The 18,931-nt window shown below is 42.6% G+C and overlaps 1 protein-coding gene across 1 annotated transcript in view; it reads right to left on the reverse strand.

The window, feature by feature from the left end:
- Positions 1-4,980: 4,980 nt before the first annotated feature.
- LOC121282846 (N-acetyl-beta-glucosaminyl-glycoprotein 4-beta-N-acetylgalactosaminyltransferase 1-like) overlaps positions 4,981-18,931 on the reverse strand; it is an 827,662-nt gene continuing 813,711 nt past the window's right edge. Inside the window, exons 18-20 of the mRNA XM_041196659.1 lie at positions 14,427-14,580; positions 8,454-8,580; positions 4,981-5,107 (exon numbers count right to left, since the gene is read on the reverse strand). Of these exons, the coding sequence (XP_041052593.1) occupies positions 4,981-5,107; positions 8,454-8,580; positions 14,427-14,580 (408 nt within the window). The remainder of the gene's footprint in view (positions 5,108-8,453; positions 8,581-14,426; positions 14,581-18,931) is intronic.

An 18,931-nucleotide genomic window follows, 5' to 3' on the forward strand; every position in this document is an offset into this window, starting at 1 on the left:
TTAAAGATTCTGAAATTGACATTCCTCTGATTAAATTGGACAATAAGGAAGTCTTAAGAATCATAATGTGATATTAAGTTACTTTCCAGAAAACTGTTGATGTGATTTACAATGGCTGTTTCAGCCACACAAAGGAATTTGTGGAAATAGCCAGGGAAGACAAATTTGGCTTTGCATGATGTTGATGTGAGGGATTCAGTTTCAATAAGGCAACATCCATATAGATTAAATCCAGTGAAGTTGGCTCAAATGCAGAAAGGAATTGAACTTATACTTCAGAATGACATCATAGAGCCCAGTCACGGTAATTGGAGTTCATTTATTGTAATGGTGCCAAAACCAGATGGATCACAAAGACTATGCATTGATTACCGAAGTAACAAAGGCGGACTCATATCCTATTCCATGATTGGACGACTGTGTTGAGAGATTGGGACAGTCAGCGTTAATCACAAAAATGGACTTACTGCTGGGGTACTGGCAAGTACCCTTACCCGAAAGGGCAAAATAGATATCAGCTTTTGTGATGCCGGAAAGTTTATATCACTGCAAGGTAATGCATTTTGGTATGAAAAATGCACCAGCAACATTTCAGGGACTAACAAACAGAGTGATTGAAGGACTAAGCAATTATGCTGTCTATATTGATGACTTAGTGGTGTTCATTCAAACGTGGGAAGAACTTCTACAATGTTTAAAGGAACTGCTTGACCAACAACAGGAAGCCAATTTGGTTGTAAATTTGGCTAAAAGTAAATTTGCAAAAGCAGAAGTTACGTATTTAGGCCACATTGTTGGACATGGTCAGCTGGCCCCATGAGAAGAGAAAGTAAAAGTTATTGTAAAGTTCCCAGTCTCTACAACGAAATGGGAATTTTTGAGACTTTTGGGCATGAGTGAATTTTGTCAGAAATTCCTGCCAAATTTCAGCAGTGTAGTTGCTCCACTGATTGGATTATTGAAAAAGAACAGGAGATTCCAATAGACACAGGAATGTCAGGCTGCATTTGACAGCTTGAAACCTGTATTAACCACAATACCTAGAGCATCTGTTTATACAAAGCAGTTTAAAATGGCTGTTGACGCCAGTGATGTGGGTGTTGGTGCTGTGTTGCTACAAGAAGATGAACTGGGACTTGAGACACGAGTAGAATATTTCTCATGGAAGTTGAAGGTGCATCAGAAGAAATATTCAATGAGACTTTAAGTTGGTTTTAGCTTTGCAGCATTTTGAAGTCTATGTTGCAAATGACTTGTGAGAGGCAGTTGTATCTACCAACCATAATCCTTTGAAGTTTCTGGAAAGATTTTGAGATAAAAACGCCACAATGTTCCATTGGAGTTGGTTATTGTAACTGTTCAATTTAAAAATGTTACATGTGGTTGGACCAGAGAATTTAATTGCAGATGCGTTGCCAGGAGCTTAAATTCAAAAGATCTTGAATGTTGGGAAATAGACAATAGACTGGCATGAGCTTTATTCTTACTAAAGAATTGTATATATATTCATGTTTGATACACCATAGTGTAATAGATTTTTTTGTATAGATGAGTATAGCAAGCAATACGAAATGGGTTGAGAAAATGAAAATGACTTCTTGAAATATGACGTTTCTTTTTGGTGTTGAGGGAGGTGTTAAGATGGATATTATTATTTTGAGAATATGGTGGCATTCTGTAAATGTGGCTGTTGTGAGTGTGAGAATGTGTGGGGTTGCGGGAGGAGGAGGAGTCCTGAGAGATGGTGTGAAAGCTGTGAATTTGAAGCAGCCATCGAGTTTTCAAGCCAGAGAAGTTTTTATTTTCAGAGAGCAGTCTGTTTCTGAACCTTTCTTTTGGATTTCCACAGCAGAGTGGAAGAGATTGAGAAATCATGTGGCATACCTTTGCTAAAGTGACAGCAGTTTTTGCTGTGGGCATTAATACTGGATTTTTATGGTTAAAAATCTATGAGAGCAGTTGCCAAGTTGTTTACTTGTGTGTTCTGACCAAGTGGGTTTTTTTGGGATCCTAAAATCCTAAACGTGTTACTGGGTTTCTATGCTTCTAGGATCAGTAGCTTTTCCCTCGTTTTCAAAAAAGGTTATGATCAGTAAGACAAGATTCCAACTGGGATTTGGCTTGTTCGGAAAATAATATCAGCTGTGATCCTAACAGCGGTCTAGTTTTTTGGGGGAGGGTACAGTGCTGGAAGAACAGGATGGCTTTGACTTTTGACCTCAGCGGTGTTAAATTGAAGAAAATTCTGACTGATTCACAACTTGATGTCAAGCAAGCACAGTGGTAGTTGAGGAACTAGCTGTGGTGGCAGAGGTTGGGGCTGGCTGTCATCAGGATGCATGTGGAAGCTGAAACTATCCCTAATGATGATGTCACCAAAGGGCAGCAGGCTGACCTCAAAAAACATAGGGAAGGGGCACATTTTCCTATGGAGTCACTGCCACCTCAATTCCGATCCTCCCGGCCCCACAAGGGAAATTTTTTGGATTACCTGGAGACTCTTCTTTCTCCTTCCCAGCACCAGTTGACCTGTGGGTAAGTCATGACAGCTTCTCTGTTCAGAGCCTGGTTAGAATGCCATCAGATTTCCGACTGATATAATGTGGCCCAATCTACAGAACTTCAGGAGGCTGGTAAGGGTTGAGCGCTAAGCGAGTATGAACCCACTTACCTGGTTTCTGTCAGCTGAATAGGATTAAAACCTACCTGCTTGGTATAGAGTCCACATTCTTTCCTGTAGAGATACACACCACTAGCTCAGTCTGGAGAGCCCGGGTACAAGTTAGCAGAGCCAAGCCCTAGGGACCCACGACAACACGGAAGAGTATTACTGGTATTTAACCAGCTAAACCGCAGTTCGCTGGTATAGAGCTGCATGACCAGACAGGACAATCCCATCTGTAAAGCGATTGGTTATCAGGGTTAACAAGTGGAAAAAATTCCCAGCTCCCTGTAACAGGTTTACCTCTCCAGCTTTCATTAGTTGGCTAGGCTGGGTGGTCAATCATCAACAATAACCTGGCGTACTGCAGACCTGTGTAGCCAGGCATCAGAATTCTGAGTCTGACACAGATGGTTGTCTTGGTTCTGCATTTACATTTGCAGATGTGCCATCTCAAAGCCCTCTTCACCTCAAGCGGGATGGTCACAAAATAATGCTCTGAATCCGAATAAGGACATAAACACTGAGTTTGTAAAAGGAATGTTTGCTTTTCAATTTTATTGAAGACTAGTTCCACATACACAGACCACCCAATCAAAACCAATTTTAGTGTCCTACCAACACTTGACTATAATCAGCACCTAGGAGCATCGTGACCTGGTGGGTGCTCATCAATCAAGTGAATGGGGAAGCCCAATAATGTTTCTTAAGAGTACCTGTCAGCCATTTTAAAACATAAAGACTAAAATGAAAAGACTTTTGTCAGATTCATCATCATTATGAAACCCGACTGCTGCTCATCATGATTATTCACCAGTGACAGCAGATGTTTCAAATATTTTATCAATTCAATCGGAGAGTTGTCACCTGAATAAATAATATTTTAGAAAGATTCTTCATTAAGAATACTTAATTAAAAAGCAAAATCTGCCACCTGGAGTATTTTTGTAAACAGTAAAACTCCTGATGATGATACCAAACAGCAACATTCCTAGCTAGCAGTGTGGATTAAAATTGAATTTGCATTTTATAAGCACATCATTCTAAGAACATCCTAAAAGGTTTCACCGATTCTCAATACAACTAATGTAACATTTAGTCTCAATGGTTCCATTTTAAATATTAAGAATTAAAATTCAATTCCATAAATTAGTTCTGAAAAACTCAACTTTCCCTCGCACTCCCCACTTAAGGGTTGACTTTCAAGGTAAGAAAAAATATAAGACAAGGTTGCTTTCTGTAAGCTTGATCATTGTCAAGTGAGTTGATGCTGTCTTCAAAGTCACCAAGCAGAACTGATCCAGCTTTTGTCAAAAAGTCCTTGGTATCAGTCTTCATTTGCATTTAGTCTTTCTTTGCATGTCACAAAAGATAACAGCTCAATGGGTGTGATTACCATTATGTGCTTTCAGTGACATGTATCTGTGTACTTATTGGGGGCTGAAAATTCAGTGTTGTTAGTGCTGTTTTATAATAACCAAAATGGTGATCTCTCTCCAGGCCAGGCCCTCCCTCAGAATAAGACTTCATTAGGTCAGTCTTGAAGTGGCCAGCTTTGCTGAGTTCATGCACCGTCTTAAAAGTATAGCGTTGGCATAAACCAATGGACAATGCATCTGAACCAGCCCCAGAAAGCCTGGAGCAGTTTGAGTCACTGTTCCATGAGTGAACATTTCCAGAAAGTTTGGTCCCGGAAGTAGAAACGTGTGTATGTGTATGTGTGTTGTTTTCATTTGGTGAGCTTACGCTCAAAGGCCAGTGTTGGTGTTTGGGCTGGAGAGGGACACCATATGCTCAGAGATCCCCAGCAATGTATAATCTTAATCCAATACATTATTCGCCAAAACAAAATCCTGGGCAGAAAAATTAATATTACGGAACTTACAAAACTTTGTGATGGTTGCAACTAATCAGAAAAAGCAGCAGCAATTGAATGGGTCATGGAGCTGGGTCAAGAAGATGGCTACAAGCTCTAAGGAAGAGAGACACCAAAATGTCTAAGGGGTGATTACTATTTCCTGAATGTCTCAAATGGGGAAAAAAAAATCCAATATACAGACTCAGGATTCTTGCCTCTATTCTTCCTGGCTTCTGTCAAATTCTTTTGTAGTTGGACACTAACCAGTAACTAAAACACAAGATTTTTGCAAATGCCAAAGAGAAAAAAAAAGGATTTAGAGAAATTCCACCGTGGTTAGAGCATAAGAAACATTTCTTCAAAAGGGATCTTCCCCCACGTGGCTTGGTAATCGGCTAGACTGCCTATGGAGCATGCGTCTGCTGGTTTATGTTTTTTTTTAAAGTGCATAGAGAAAGTTTCAACCCTCATTCGGTCCTTTTGCTGTTTTCTTGGCCTGAGAATCCCACATCCCTCGCTTGGAGTGAAAATAATGGTAGAAATTCCTGAGGCGTAATCGTTCTACCTCAAGGCCACTCTGAAGAACCCTAGGAGATGAAAACAAAAAGGCTTTTCACAACATATTCAAAATGAATTGGTCTTGCCATTGCTCATTCACAGCCAATTAATGTAATGTCTACTCTCAATGCATTTAAAATTCTTTTAAATCACATTGCTCCCTAAAATGTCTCTCTATATAGGTCAATGCTGGCCCATACTTGCTCTCTCTGGGGCAAGGCACACTCACTCTGGGTCACTGTTGGCCCACACATACTCTCTTTCTGGGTCAATGCCGGCCCACACTGTCTCTAGGTCAATGTCGCCCACATGCTCTCTCGGGGTCAATGCTGGCCCACATACACTCTCTGGGTCAATTCTGGCCCACACTGTCTCTCCAGGTCAATGGACACACTCTCTCTGGGTCAATGCTAGCCCATTCTCTCTCTCAGACTCACTGTTGTTCCTTGCTCTCCCACAGTAGTCCTTTTTCTCACTCTTTTTCCGTCCCACTCTAAACACTGCTGGCCCACTCTTTCTCTCTGTCCTGCTCCCTCTCCTTTTGCCACTTTCACCTCAATCACATTTCACCAGATAACAAGGCTAGCTCCTCTGGTCAGTTTGCAGTGATATAAACATTGGAACATGGAAAATTGAGTAGACTGTTTATGCCCTAGAACCTCTTATGTCTTCAATGAGATAATCGCTGATCTGCAAGCTAGCTCCGTATATCCTGCCTTCGCCCCAAATCCCTTCATAGCTTCGGTTAACAAAAACCTATCAATCTCAGATTAAAAATTAATAATAGAAACAACTGCCATTTGTGGGATAGAGTCCCAAACTTTTACCACACTCTGAGAAACTGTTTCCTAATTTTGCTTCTGAATGACTTGGCTCTAACTTTTATGCCCTGCAGCTGTCTGACAGTGCCCAACCAGCGCAAATAGTTTCAATCTATTCTATCTTATCAGTTCCCCTTAATATATTGAAAACTTTGATCAGATCACCTTTTAGTTTTCTAACTTCAAGGGATACAACCCTAGTTTGTTTAATCACTCCTCGTAATTTAGCTCCTTGAGCCCAGTTAGAATTCTGGTAAATCTATGTTGCACTCCCTCCAATGACAATTGTTGTGTCCCAAACTAAACATTGTACTCCAGATCCAGGGCTTTGTATAGCTGTGGCATAATTTCTACCCCCTTGTATTCTAATCCTCTAGATGCTAAGGCATTAGACTTATTTTCTGTACCTGTCCATGACATTTTAACAAACTATGTATATGTACCCCAATGTCTCTTCTGATCTCCACTTTTACCAGCTCTTCACCATTTAGAAAGTATCCTATTCTATCCTTTTTATGTCCAAAGTGTATGAGCTCACATTTCCTATAATGAAATCCTTTTACCACAATTTTGCCTGTTCAATTAATTTATCAATATCTATGTAATTTTATGCTTCCATCTACACTGCTTACATTGCCATATGTTTCTGTTGTCAGTAAACCTGAATACGTGCTTTCTATCCATCACCTAAGTAGTTAATAAATAGAGTGAAAAGTTGAGTCTTTAACACCGATCTTTGCAGGACACAAAAGGCACATCCTGCCATTTAGTGTCACTGCACATTATCCCGAAACTCTGTCTCCTGCCTCTCAGCAAATTTCCTAAGCAGGTCAACAATTTCACAGAATCACAGGCTGGGATTTTCTGGTCCCGCTGAAATTCCTATCTAAAGTCAATAGACTTTTGGCTACTCTCCAAATTTTCTGGTCCTGCCCGCACTGATTTCTGTTGCCAGCGGGACTGGAAAATCCTGATCACAGGATTGCAACAATGCAGATGGAGGCCATTCGGAACATCATGTCTGCACCGGCTCTCCAAATGACTAATTCACTTAGTGTCATTCTCCTGTCTTCTACCCATAACCCTACACATTGTTCCTTTTCAAATAACAATCTAATTCCCTGTTAAATGCTCCAGTTGAACCTGCCTCCACCACACTGTCAGGCAGAGCATTCCAGACCCAACCACTCACTGAGTGAAAAGGTTTTTCATGTCACTTTTGCTTCTTTTACCAATTACTTTAAATGTGTGCCCTCTCATTCTTAATCTTTTCACAAGCAGGAACATTTTCTCCTTATCTATTCTGTCCAGACCCTTCTTGATTTTGAATATCTCTTGCAAATCTCCTCTCAGCCTTCCCTTCTCCAAGGAAAACAGTCTCAACTTGTCCAATCTATCTTCATAACTGAAATTCCTCATTCCTGGAACCATTCTCTTGAATCTTTTCTTCACTCTCTCCAAGGCATCATCATTTCTAAAGTGCAGCACCCAGAACTGGACACAATATTCCAGCTGAGGCTGAACTAGTGTATTATACAAGTTCAACTTAACCTCCTTGCTCTTGTACACTATGCCACTATTAATAAATCCTAGGATACTGTATGCTTTCTAAACTGCCTCTAGATCTGTCCTGCCACATTCAATGACTTATGCACATATACACCTAGGTTTCTCTGCTCCTGCACCCCCTTTAGAGTTGTACCCTTTATTTTATGTTGCCTCTCCAGGTTCTTTCTATCAAAATGAATCACTTTACATTTCTCTGCATTGAACTTCATCTGCTACTTGTCCGCTCATTCCATCAACTTGGATATGTCCTTTTGAAGTTCTACACTATCCATTTCACAGTTCACAATGCTTCCAATTTTCATATCATCTGCAAATTTTGAAATTGTGCCCTGTACACCAAGGTCTAGGTCATTTAATATGTGTCAAGAAATGCAAGGGTCCCAACACTAACCCCTGGGCAACTCCACTACAAACCTTCCTCCAGTCCAAAAAACATCCATTAGCCACTGCTCTCTGTTTCCTGTCACTCAGCCAATTTCATATCCGTGTTGCCACTTTCCCTTTATTTCATGAGCTGTAAATTTGCTTACAAGTCTGTTGTATGCCACTGTATTAAATGCCTTTTGTAAGTCCATGGACACCACATCAACAGCATTGCCCTCATCAACCTTTCCGTTATCTCTTCAAAAAACTCCATCAAGTTAGTTAAACATGATAATTTGCTGTCAAATGCATGAGCTTCAACTTTAACTAACAGTCTATTTTGAGGGACCCTATTGACTGCCTTCTTGATGTCCATTTAATATCCACATACATTCCCCATCCACTACTTGGCTATAAAATCACCTCTTGAGATTAGCAGAAAGGCTGTGGAGGATTATGTCTCAAACTCTTTGCTGTTTTTAGGATTAAATCCTTAGAAAATCACATTTGTCCTATTTAATTCATAATGCAGTGGCACAAATCAACTTAAATGTTGAAGGAAAATGTTAAAGGAAAGCACAAGATTGGAAGGAGGCAAATCCATTTTCTCTGCTGGTGTTACCTGTCCAGTAGCTCCCAATCTTCTCCACCCCATCGATCCCGGAATTCTTCTGTGTTCATTCCACCAATCTTGTCAAAATCGCTCTTAAAGATTCCAAACAGTCCAAACCCATTTACTTCCCAGTACCCTTGAGGATGCATTAGAAGAAGAAGAAGAGGAAGAGTCAGTGTTTGGGGCACTCACCTTTGTGTGCATCAATTGCCCAAAGAAAACCCATGAATTGATTATAACTGGCTTACAGACAGCACAATACTACAGGCTTAGCTGGTAAGAATCCATCAGTGTTTGGTGAACCAGGTGACACGGCAACAAAAGAGCAACAAAATTGTTATCCTTGTGTCTCAATGTGGACCTTCTATTATTGTTTTCCAGTTTTCTCTTGAAGGTGTTGACAACTCACTGAGTATAGGTTCTACATGTGCCATTAGCCCTCTGATACCTCACTCAATCGGCCACTCCTCCTGCGTGAGCCTTGGCATAGAGGTTCAGCAGACTATGGCGGGAGATGGTGGCATAATGGCAATGTCACCCAACTAGTAATATAGAAGCCCAGGTTAATGTTCTGGGGGCATGGGTTCAAATCCCACCATAGCAGCTGGTAGAATTTAAATTCAGTTAATAATCTGGAATTGTAAAGCTAGACTCAGTAATGTTGACCATAAAGCCATTGTCGACTATAAACTCATCTGGTTCACTAATGTCCTTGATTTAAAATCTGCTGTCTTTACCTGGTCTAGTCTACAGGTAAAACAAAAACAGAATTACCTGGAAAAACTCAGCAGGTCTGGCAGCATCAGCGGAGAAGAAAAGAGTTGACGTTTCGAGTCCTCATGACCCTTCGACAGAACTTGAGTTCAAGTCCAAGAAAGAGTTGAAATATAAGCTGGTTTAAGGTGTGTGTGTGGAGAGAGAGAGAGAAGTGGAGGGGGGTGTGGTTGTAGGGACAAACAAGCAGTGATAGAAGCAGATCATCAAAAGATGTCAACAACAATAGAACAAAAGAACACATAGGTGTTAAAGTTGGTGATATTATCTAAACGAATGTGCTAATTAAGAATGGATGGTAGGGCACAAGGTATAGCTCTAGTGGGGGTGGAGGCAGCATAAAAGATTTTAAAATATTTAAAAATAATGGAAATAGGTGGGAAAAGAAAAATCTATATAATTTATTGGAAAAAAAAGGAAGGGCGAAACAGAAAGGGGGTGGGGATGGAGGAGGGAGTTCAAGACCTAAAGTTGTTGAATTCAATATTCAGTCTGGAAGGTTGTAAAGTGCCTAGTCGGAAGATGAGGTGTTGTTCCTCCAGTTTGCGTTGGGCTTCACTGGAACAATGCAGCAAGCCAAGGACAGACATGTGGGCAAGAGAGCAGGGTGGAGTGTTAAAATGGCAAGCGACAGGGAGGTTTGGGTCATTCTTGTGGACAGACCGCAGGTGTTCTGCAAAGTGGTCACCCAGTTTACGTTTGGTCTCTCCAATGTAGAGGAGACCACACTGGGAGCAACGAATGCAGTAGACGAAGTTGGGGGAAATGCAAGTGAAACGCTGCTTCACTTGAAAGGAGTGTTTGGGCCCTTGGACGGTGAGGAGAGAGGAAGTGAAGGGGCAGGTGTTGCATCTTTTGCGTGGGCATGGGGTGGTGCCACAGGAGGGGGTTGAGGAGTAGGGGGTGATGGAGGAGTGGACCAGGGTGTCCCGGAGGGAACGATCCCTACGGAATGCCGATAGGGGGGGGTGAAGGGAAGATGTGTTTGGTGGTGGCATCATGCTGGAGTTGGCGGAAATGGCGGAGGATGATCCTTTGAATGCGGAGGCTGGTGGGGTGATAAGTGAGGACAAGGGGGACCCTATCATGTTTCTGGGAGGGAGGAGAAGGCGTGAGGGCGGATGCGCGGGAGATGGGCCGGACACGGTTGAGGGCCCTGTCAACGACCGTGGGTGGAAAACCTCGGTTAAGGAAGGAGGACATGTCAGAGGAACTGTTTTTGAAGGTAGCATCATCGGAACAGATGCGACGGAGGCGAAGGAACTGAGAGAATGGGATGGAGTCCTTACAGGAAGCGGGGTGTGAGGAGCTGTAGTCGAGGTAGCTGTGGGAGTCGGTGGGTTTGTAATGGATATTGGTGGACAGTCTATCACCAGAGATTGAGACAGAGAGGTCAAGGAAGGGAAGGGAAGTGTCAGAGATGGACCTCGTGAAAATGATGGAGGGGTGGAGATTGGAAGCAAAATTAATAAATTTTTCTAAGTCCCGACGAGAGCATGAAGCAGCACCGAAGTAATCATCGATGTACCGGAGAAAGAGTTGTGGAAGGGGGCCGGAGTAGGACTGGGACAAGGAATGTTCCACATACCCCATAAAGAGACAGGCATAGCTGGGGCCCATGCGGGTACCCATAGCCACACCTTTTAGTTGGAGGAAGTGAGAGGAGTTGAAGGAGAAATTGTTCAGTGTGAGAACAAGTTCAGCCAGACGGAGGAGAGTAGTGGTGGATGGGGATTGTCCGGGCCTCTGTTCGAGGAAGAAGCTAAGGGCCCTCAGACCATCCTGGTGGGAGATGGAGGTGTAGAGGGATTGGACGTCCATGGTGAAGAGGAAGCGGTTGGGGCCAGGGAACTGGAAATTGTTGATGTGACGTAAGGTGTCAGAGGAATCACGGATGTAGGTGGGAAGGGACTGGAGAAGGGGAGAGAGAAGGGAGTCAAGATAACGAGAAATGAGTTCTGTGGGGCAGGAGCAAGCTGAGATGATCGGTCTACCGGGGCAGTTCTGTTTGTGGGTTTTGGGTAGGAGATAGAAGCGGGCCGTCCAAGGTTGGGCGACTATCAGGTTGGAAGCTGTGGGAGGAAGATCCCCAGAGGAGATGAGGTCAGTGACAGTCCTGGAAACAATGGCTTGATGTTCAGTGGTGGGGTCATGGTCCAGGGAGAAAGAGGGTCCATGGTCCATGGCCTCCGTCGCATCTGTTCCGATGATGCTACCTTCAAAAACAGTTCCACTGACATGTCCTCCTTCTTCCTTAACCGAGGTTTTCCACTCACGGTCGTTGACAGGGCCCTCAACCGTGTCTGGCCCATCTCCCGCGCATCCGCCCTCACGCCTTCTCCTCCCTCCCAGAAACAATTTAGGGTCCCCCTTGTCCTCACTTATCACCCCACCAGCCTCCGCATTCAAAGGATCATCCTCCGCCATTTCCGCCAACTCCAGCATGATGCCACCACCAGCACATCTTCCCTTCACCCCCCCCTATCGGCATTCCATTGGGATCGTTTCCTCCGGGACACCCTGGTCCACTCCTCCATCACCCCCTACTTCTCAACCCCCTCCTGTGGCACCACCGCATGCCCACGCAAAAGATGCAACACCTGCCCCTTCACTTCCTCTCTCCTCACCGTCCAAGGGCCCAAACACTCCTTTCAAGTGAAGCAGCATTTCACTTGCATTTCCCCCAACTTCGTCTACTGCATTCGTTGCTCCCAGTGTGGTCTCCTCTACATTGGAGAAACCAAACGTAAACTGGGCGACCACTTTGCAGAACACCTGCGGTCTGTCCACAAGAATGACCCAAACCTCCCTGTCGCTTGCCATTTTAACACTCCACCCTGCTCTCTTGCCCACATGTCTGTCCTTGGCTTGCTGCATTGTTCCAGTGAAGCCCAACGCAAACTGGAGGAACAACACCTCATCTTCCGACTAGGCACTTTACAACCTTCCGGACTGAATATTGAATTCAATAACTTTAGGTCTTGAACTCCCTCCTCCATCCCCACCCCCTTTCTGTTTCGCCCTTCCTTTTTTTTCCAATAAATTATATAGATTTTTCTTTTCCCACCTATTTCCATTATTTTTAAATATTTTAAAATCTTTTATGCTGCCTCCACCCCCACTAGAGCTATACCTTGAGTGCCCTACCATCCATTCTTAATTAGCACATTCGTTTAGATAATATCACCAACTTTAACACTTATGTGTTCTTTTGTTCTATTGTTGTTGACATCTTTTGATGATCTGCTTCTATCACTGCTTGTTTGTCCCTACAACCACACCCCCCCCTCCACTTCTCTCTCTCTCTGTCTCTCTCTCTCTCCACCCCCCCAACACACCTTAAACCAGCTTATATTTCAACTCTTTCTTGGACTTGAACTCAAGTTCTGTCGAAGGGTCATGAGGACTCGAAACGTCAACTCTTTTCTTCTCCGCCGATGCTGCCTGACCTGCTAAGTTTTTCCAGGTAATTCTGTTTTTGTTTTGGATTTCCAGCATCCGCAGTTTTTTTGTTTTTATCTCTAGTCTACAGGTAACTGGCCTACAGGTAACAACAGCAATGTGGTTAACTCTTAACTGCCCTCTAAAATGGTGTGGCAAGCCACTTTGTTCAAGGGCAATTAGGGATGGACAACGAATGCGGGCCTCGCCAATGACACTCACATCCCATGAAAGAATAAAAATTACATTGTGTATGTGGACACCAATGCCAAGCCTGATCCAGCTCTCAACTAACATGAGCACCTTCAAGTAAGGATCATTGGAATGCCATCGCCACAGGTACTTTGGATCATTTTCCCCCTCACTAGCCTCGCACAGATGGGGGAAAATCAGACCTGAAACCATCTGGTTTTGCGTGGCTGGCTGTCACACTGGGGCTTTCCCGCTCACTCATGGATGGATGAGCAATCTCAAATCTCATTTCTAGAGTGTGTATTTCAAGCTTTGAAAATAAATTAACTGAAACCATCCGCTCACATCTTTATTAGCTACCAAGAGTATAAAGGTTAGATGGCATCAAATAGAGAACACAAGGGTGACAACTTAATAAAATTACTCCATTTGCAGCAAGTATATTAATTGGAAAAGTAACTGAGGAAATTCTCCTCACCAATTTATCAATTCTGTATCTAAGTCTCTGATAATGAAACACCTTCAGAAAAATGTTTTTTTCACTTTAGCAGTGTATTCAGCAAACCTGCAATTACAGCCACAAGGAGATTCCTTATCTGCCAGTCATGAAATTCTACAGCCACAGGCTGTAAGAGAAAAACAGGGAAGGTGCAGAACAATAAATCACTTGTCCTGTAAAACTGTTTCCTCACTGTAATGTGTAATTCTACATCTGGAACAAACACAACATTAGAAATTGGCAGATTAAAGGCTCATCAATCCCCAAGCAGTATTAGCTTCTGTTGTGGATGAGTAATACTCTTGCTTTAGCAGAAAAAATTCAAATTTGAAACACCACTAGAATGCATCAATTGGATACGTGGGTTAGAAAAATCCGAGGTCTAGTTTCCAGCATCAGCCCTCAGCAGCTGATGTGCCCAACAGACTAAGCCATCTCCATTTTCCATGCATTTTGTTTCTCTGTAGACAGGTCCTGAATTGCATCAGAAATGCAAACACGTTCTGTCTTACTTTTGGGCAGTAGAAGAATCATTATAAGGATTCTCCTGTGACCATCAGGCAAAGTCAATAGCTGAGTAATGCAAGACTTCCACTAGCAAGGGAATAACTGAAGGTCCTGATAAATAAATTGATTGACTGTGAACATGGCCACCACAATCAGCCCCAATATATTGCTGGGCTGGCATCTTGCAAGAGAAAAATTAAGTCCCTGAGGACCATGAACTGGTCTACTGGTAGGGAAACATTCTGCTGGCAAATTTGTAAAAAAAAAGCTCTGAAGTATCATTAGAGATCATAAGATAGATCTGGACGAAGATAGATCTGAATGAACAAAACCATTCAGTTTACCCATTCAGAAGGACTCTACAGATCCCTCCATCACAAAATCTAATTGTTTCTTAAATAAGTCCAGAACATTAGCCTGTCCTAGCCTATCCAGTATTCTGAAGGAGAATATATGCTCAAATAGTGGCAAATTAAAGTGAGCTTTGACCTCCAGCAATGTGATGATAACCATGTCCTGATGTGAATTCTTAAGATGGAAGGTGGGCTGCCTGCCACAAAATCACTTACCATCAGGCTCACTAGGAGAGCTGCCGCAGCCCAATCTCATCACGATAGGGGCATATGCCAATTTCCCTTCAATACAATGCTTTCTTATATTATCTATGATGCTGATGGGGAAGTGGATGTGTAGATCACATAGGAATAGAATTGTGTGGCTGTCCTGAAAGAAAAAAGACAGAAACAACATCACGTTACTTATAATAAAAGAGAAAAAAACCTTTTAACCTCTGGGGAAAGGGAATATCCTTGACTGGCACATAATCAAGGTTTAAAAGATAGCTTGGAGAAAGAAAAACTCACTGTACTCATTGAACCTGCTCCTTCCAACAACCAAGTATATAAGGTCATGGACTCTCTATTGGCTCTAAGCAGCCATTCATCCATGTCATAGCTGACAAAACAACAACTTCATCTTTCAGTGTGTGGATAAAAGGGTCAGCCAATGCTCAGTGTGGTACTCTCACCTCCGAGTTAGAAGATTGTGGGTTCAATCCCTATTCATGAGACTTCAGCACAAAATCCAGGCTAATGCTTCAGTGCAGTGCTGAGAAAATGCTGCACAGTTGAAGGTTTGTCCCCAATGTCCTAGCCAACATTTAAACTTCAACCGACAGCTGGAACAGAAGATCTGGTTATTCATCTCATTGCTGTTTGTGGGAGTTTGCTCTGCACAAATGGGCCCCTGCGTTTTCAAAATTATTACATTTCCAAAGTGAAGTGATTTGGGACATCCTGAAGTTATGAAGAGTGCTATATAAACGCAAGTCCGTCCTTCTTTAAAGAAAGAGAGTGAGGCAGTGAGACTAGTTATTGGAGAGCTGAAACTGCTATAGGAAACAAATGTTTTTCATAGCAGAATGAAATGATTATGCCTCTTCTACTGATTCCAAAACACTCATGTGTTACCAACTCCTCCCTCATGCAGGTCCTACAATTATAAATTTTGGCCTTGCTGTCTCCCTGAAGTTGGTGGGGCTGGCTCCATAGGGAGGTAGTTTGCACCTTATTTACATGCATAGTCGGCAGGCTACTCAGCTGTAGAGAACGTAATAGGAAGCCTGCTTATATTCTCAGCGCATATTCACACACTTACTTTCAATCAGAGTCATTAAGCTCGTAGGAACCCAAACTGATTTTCTCTCCCCACTTGCCCAGGGTTGTGAGGCTGATTTTAGCGAACTCATCACTGCTTAGGAATTGAAGCTTGTAGCTTATGATCTAATGCCTACACTGGTGGGCAGGGTAGCTTTGTTTACCAGATGACCAAGGGGTGATGGGGATTGGTGGGGTGGGGTGGTGGGTGCCATATTTTTGGCTTTTACAGGTATTAAACCAATTCTACTGCAATGCATGGGGAAGGTCAATCGACCAATTCTAGCTAAATCATCCAGAACTAACGTATGCTGCTTCCATCACAAATTCCTCAACTCTTTTTTTGTCTCCGCTAACTTTAAAGTCCATTCCACATAATCTCTGTGTGAGTAACTTTTTGATGTTTGCCTTTTGCCTCTTTGAACCTCCTGTCATGGCATCGTCTGAGATACCACTCCGGATTTACTTTCTCTAATTTATGTAGCTCTACAAGATTATCTCCTTTCTAGACCAAAATAGAAGGTAAACACAAAGCTCCAGCCAAGCAGAGGCTGCAGTATTATTGCAAGGAACTGCTTCCAGACGGTGGAAATTGTTAAGGAATTTATCAAAATAATTCAGAGCTCACAGCAGCCCATCATTCTGCAGTGACACATTCTTCTCTTTGAAAGAAAGAGATAGAGAGAGACTGAGTGAATGAGACACAAAGCGATATGGGGCACACAGCAAAAGAGGTGTAATTAACCCTTTCTAGTTTTTTTCCTGAGCCACTGTTTTCGAAACCCTCTTTGATGCCATACTGTTTTAAATGAGAAGACAGAAGGGAACACATAAACAAATACACACTTTCCCTTGCTGCATAAATAGATCAAGAAAAAATAGCAAATTAGTTTCCAGTGGTGACTCAAAATGTAATGGATTATTTCACAATATAGGATAGTGTGTGCTCACTGTCATTGGACAGAGACTTCCATTCTATAATGTAATTATGATTCATACCAAAACAAAACCTAGTGGACAATAAGATCAGTTTATAATCATGCTTTTCAAGTTGAAATGAATCAAAAGCGTATGAAAATAACATATTGTAGTACTCTGAAAACCTCTCAGAATTTTTAGTCTTTTTGATTTAATACAATAGAAAATATTACAGATTGATGAATGTGATAAATATTTTTATGTACTGATCAAGCTGAAGTTTTTAAAACAAACACAAGAGCAGCAGAAGGCACGTAACTGCATTATTATTAAACGCGAGAGCACTGGCTGTAGGTCGGTCCAGAGCTGGGAGACTGACCGCAGAGTCAGTCCATGGATGGAGAGGCTGACTGTAGAGTCAGTCCATGGATGTAGAAACTGGGGAGAAGGCAGGAGAATGGGGTTTTTCTTCTCAGCCATGATTAAATGGCAGAGCAGACGCGAAGGGCCGAATGGCCTAATTTCTGCTCCTATGTCTTATGGTCTTATGACTGTAGAGTCAGTCTATGGATGGAGAGGCTGACTGTAGTGTCAGTCCATGTTGGAGAGACTGACCGCAGAGTCAGCCGTGATGGAGAGACTGACCGCAGAGTCAACCGTGATGGAGAGACTGACCGCAGAATCAGTCCGTGATGGAGAGACTGACCACAGAGTCAGTCCATTGGTGTAGAAACTGACCACAGAGTTGGTCCATTGATGGAGAGGCTGACCGCAGAGTCAGTCTATGGATGTAGAAACTGACCATAGAGTCAGTCCAATGATGGAGAGCCTGCCCACTGTGTCAGTTCAGGGGAGACTAACTGCAGATTTAGGTGAATCTGATTTACAGAGTGAAAAAATCAGTGACTACAGTCACTGTGGCAGTGTAGTGGTTGAAGAATTGGGGTCACAGAGTCAGGTGAGGCAAATGCTGGAGGAACAATACTAGCTTCAGAGTCTGACCAAGAACAATATCATTATTCCTTTGCACTCACATGTCCTTTAAAGCCCTTTACTTGACAGGAAAGAATCAGTTGTCAGAAAGTGAACACAAATGGACACACCAAAGAGAACGTAAGGATAAGCTGATGATTAACACAGACAATGAGAGCCAATCTTTTATAGGGTGACATTAGCTGGCCTTTCAATCAGATTAAAACTATAGGCTTTTCTTTGACTGTTGCCCAGTTATTGTCTAGTCTAACATATGCAGACTTTATCACTAAGCAGATCAAATATAAGATTCCTCTTTTCCGAGAAATGGAAGTAAAGATATTCTGAATGTGATAACTGATTTCAAACGCACCCTGAAGAATTTTTCCATTAAGCCTATAACCTGACACCCTCTGCTGCCAATAACCATACAGAATGCTGAATTCACAAACAGCTTTGTTGGAACAGAAATAAATCTAAATGGAAATATCCATCTTGAAACGTTGTTTCATTTTCCCTCTCCTGGCACCATTCTTTATCAATGTACAGAAAAGTATTACAGTGCAACATTTAATCATAACAGAAAGGATTTGAGCCCATTATACTACACATTTACTGCAATATTCAACAAATCATGTCAAAGAATGATAATGTTTTACAGCACAGATGGAGGCCATTTGGCCCATCACGCCTGTGCTGGCTCTTTGAAGGTGCTATCTCATAATCCAGCTACAGGAGATAAACAGCCACCTCCACCCAAGAAGAGACTCAGTGACAGGTACTTGTATGAAAGGCACTACTAGTAGCATCTGTTCAATCATGTTTGGCTGCATTAAGTGACATTGCCAGACCAGCCATTCTGCAGCGCACCAATACATAGGTCTTTTCAAGGAATGTAAACGTCGTTGGCAAGGCCAAAATTTATTGCCTATCCCTAATTGCCCTTGACGAGGTGGTAATGAGCTGCCTTCTTAAACAGCTGCAGTCCATGTGGTGTAGGTACATCCACAGTGCTGTTAAGGGAGGAGTTCCAGGATGGTGTGTGACTTTGAGGGGAATGTGCAAGTGGTGGTGTTCCCTTGCACCTGCTGCCCTTGTCCTTTTATGAATTAGCAGGTTTGCAATGTTCTGTTGAAGAAGCCTTGGTGAGTTGCTGAAGTGCATCTTGCAGATGGTATACACTGCTACCAGTGTGTGCTGATAGTGGAGGGAGTGAATATTTGACATGGTGGATGGGGTGTCAATCATGTGGGCTGCTTTGTCCTGAATGGTTTTGAACTTCTTGAGTGTTGTTCGAGCTCCACTCATCAAGACAAATGAGGCATATTCCAGGACATTCCTGACTTATAGGAACATAGGAACTGGACTAGGCCATTTATCCTTGAGTGTGTTCCACCATTCAATGAAATCATCACTGATCTCCAACATAACGCCATATGCCAGCCTTTGCCCTGAATCCCTTAATAATTTGGGGTAACAAAACGATCAATTTCAGATTTTAAATTTACAATTGACCTAACTTTGATTGC

The sequence above is a fragment of the Carcharodon carcharias genome, chromosome 10 (assembly GCF_017639515.1).
Source record: "Carcharodon carcharias isolate sCarCar2 chromosome 10, sCarCar2.pri, whole genome shotgun sequence".
Taxonomy (NCBI): Eukaryota; Metazoa; Chordata; class Chondrichthyes; order Lamniformes; family Lamnidae; genus Carcharodon; species Carcharodon carcharias.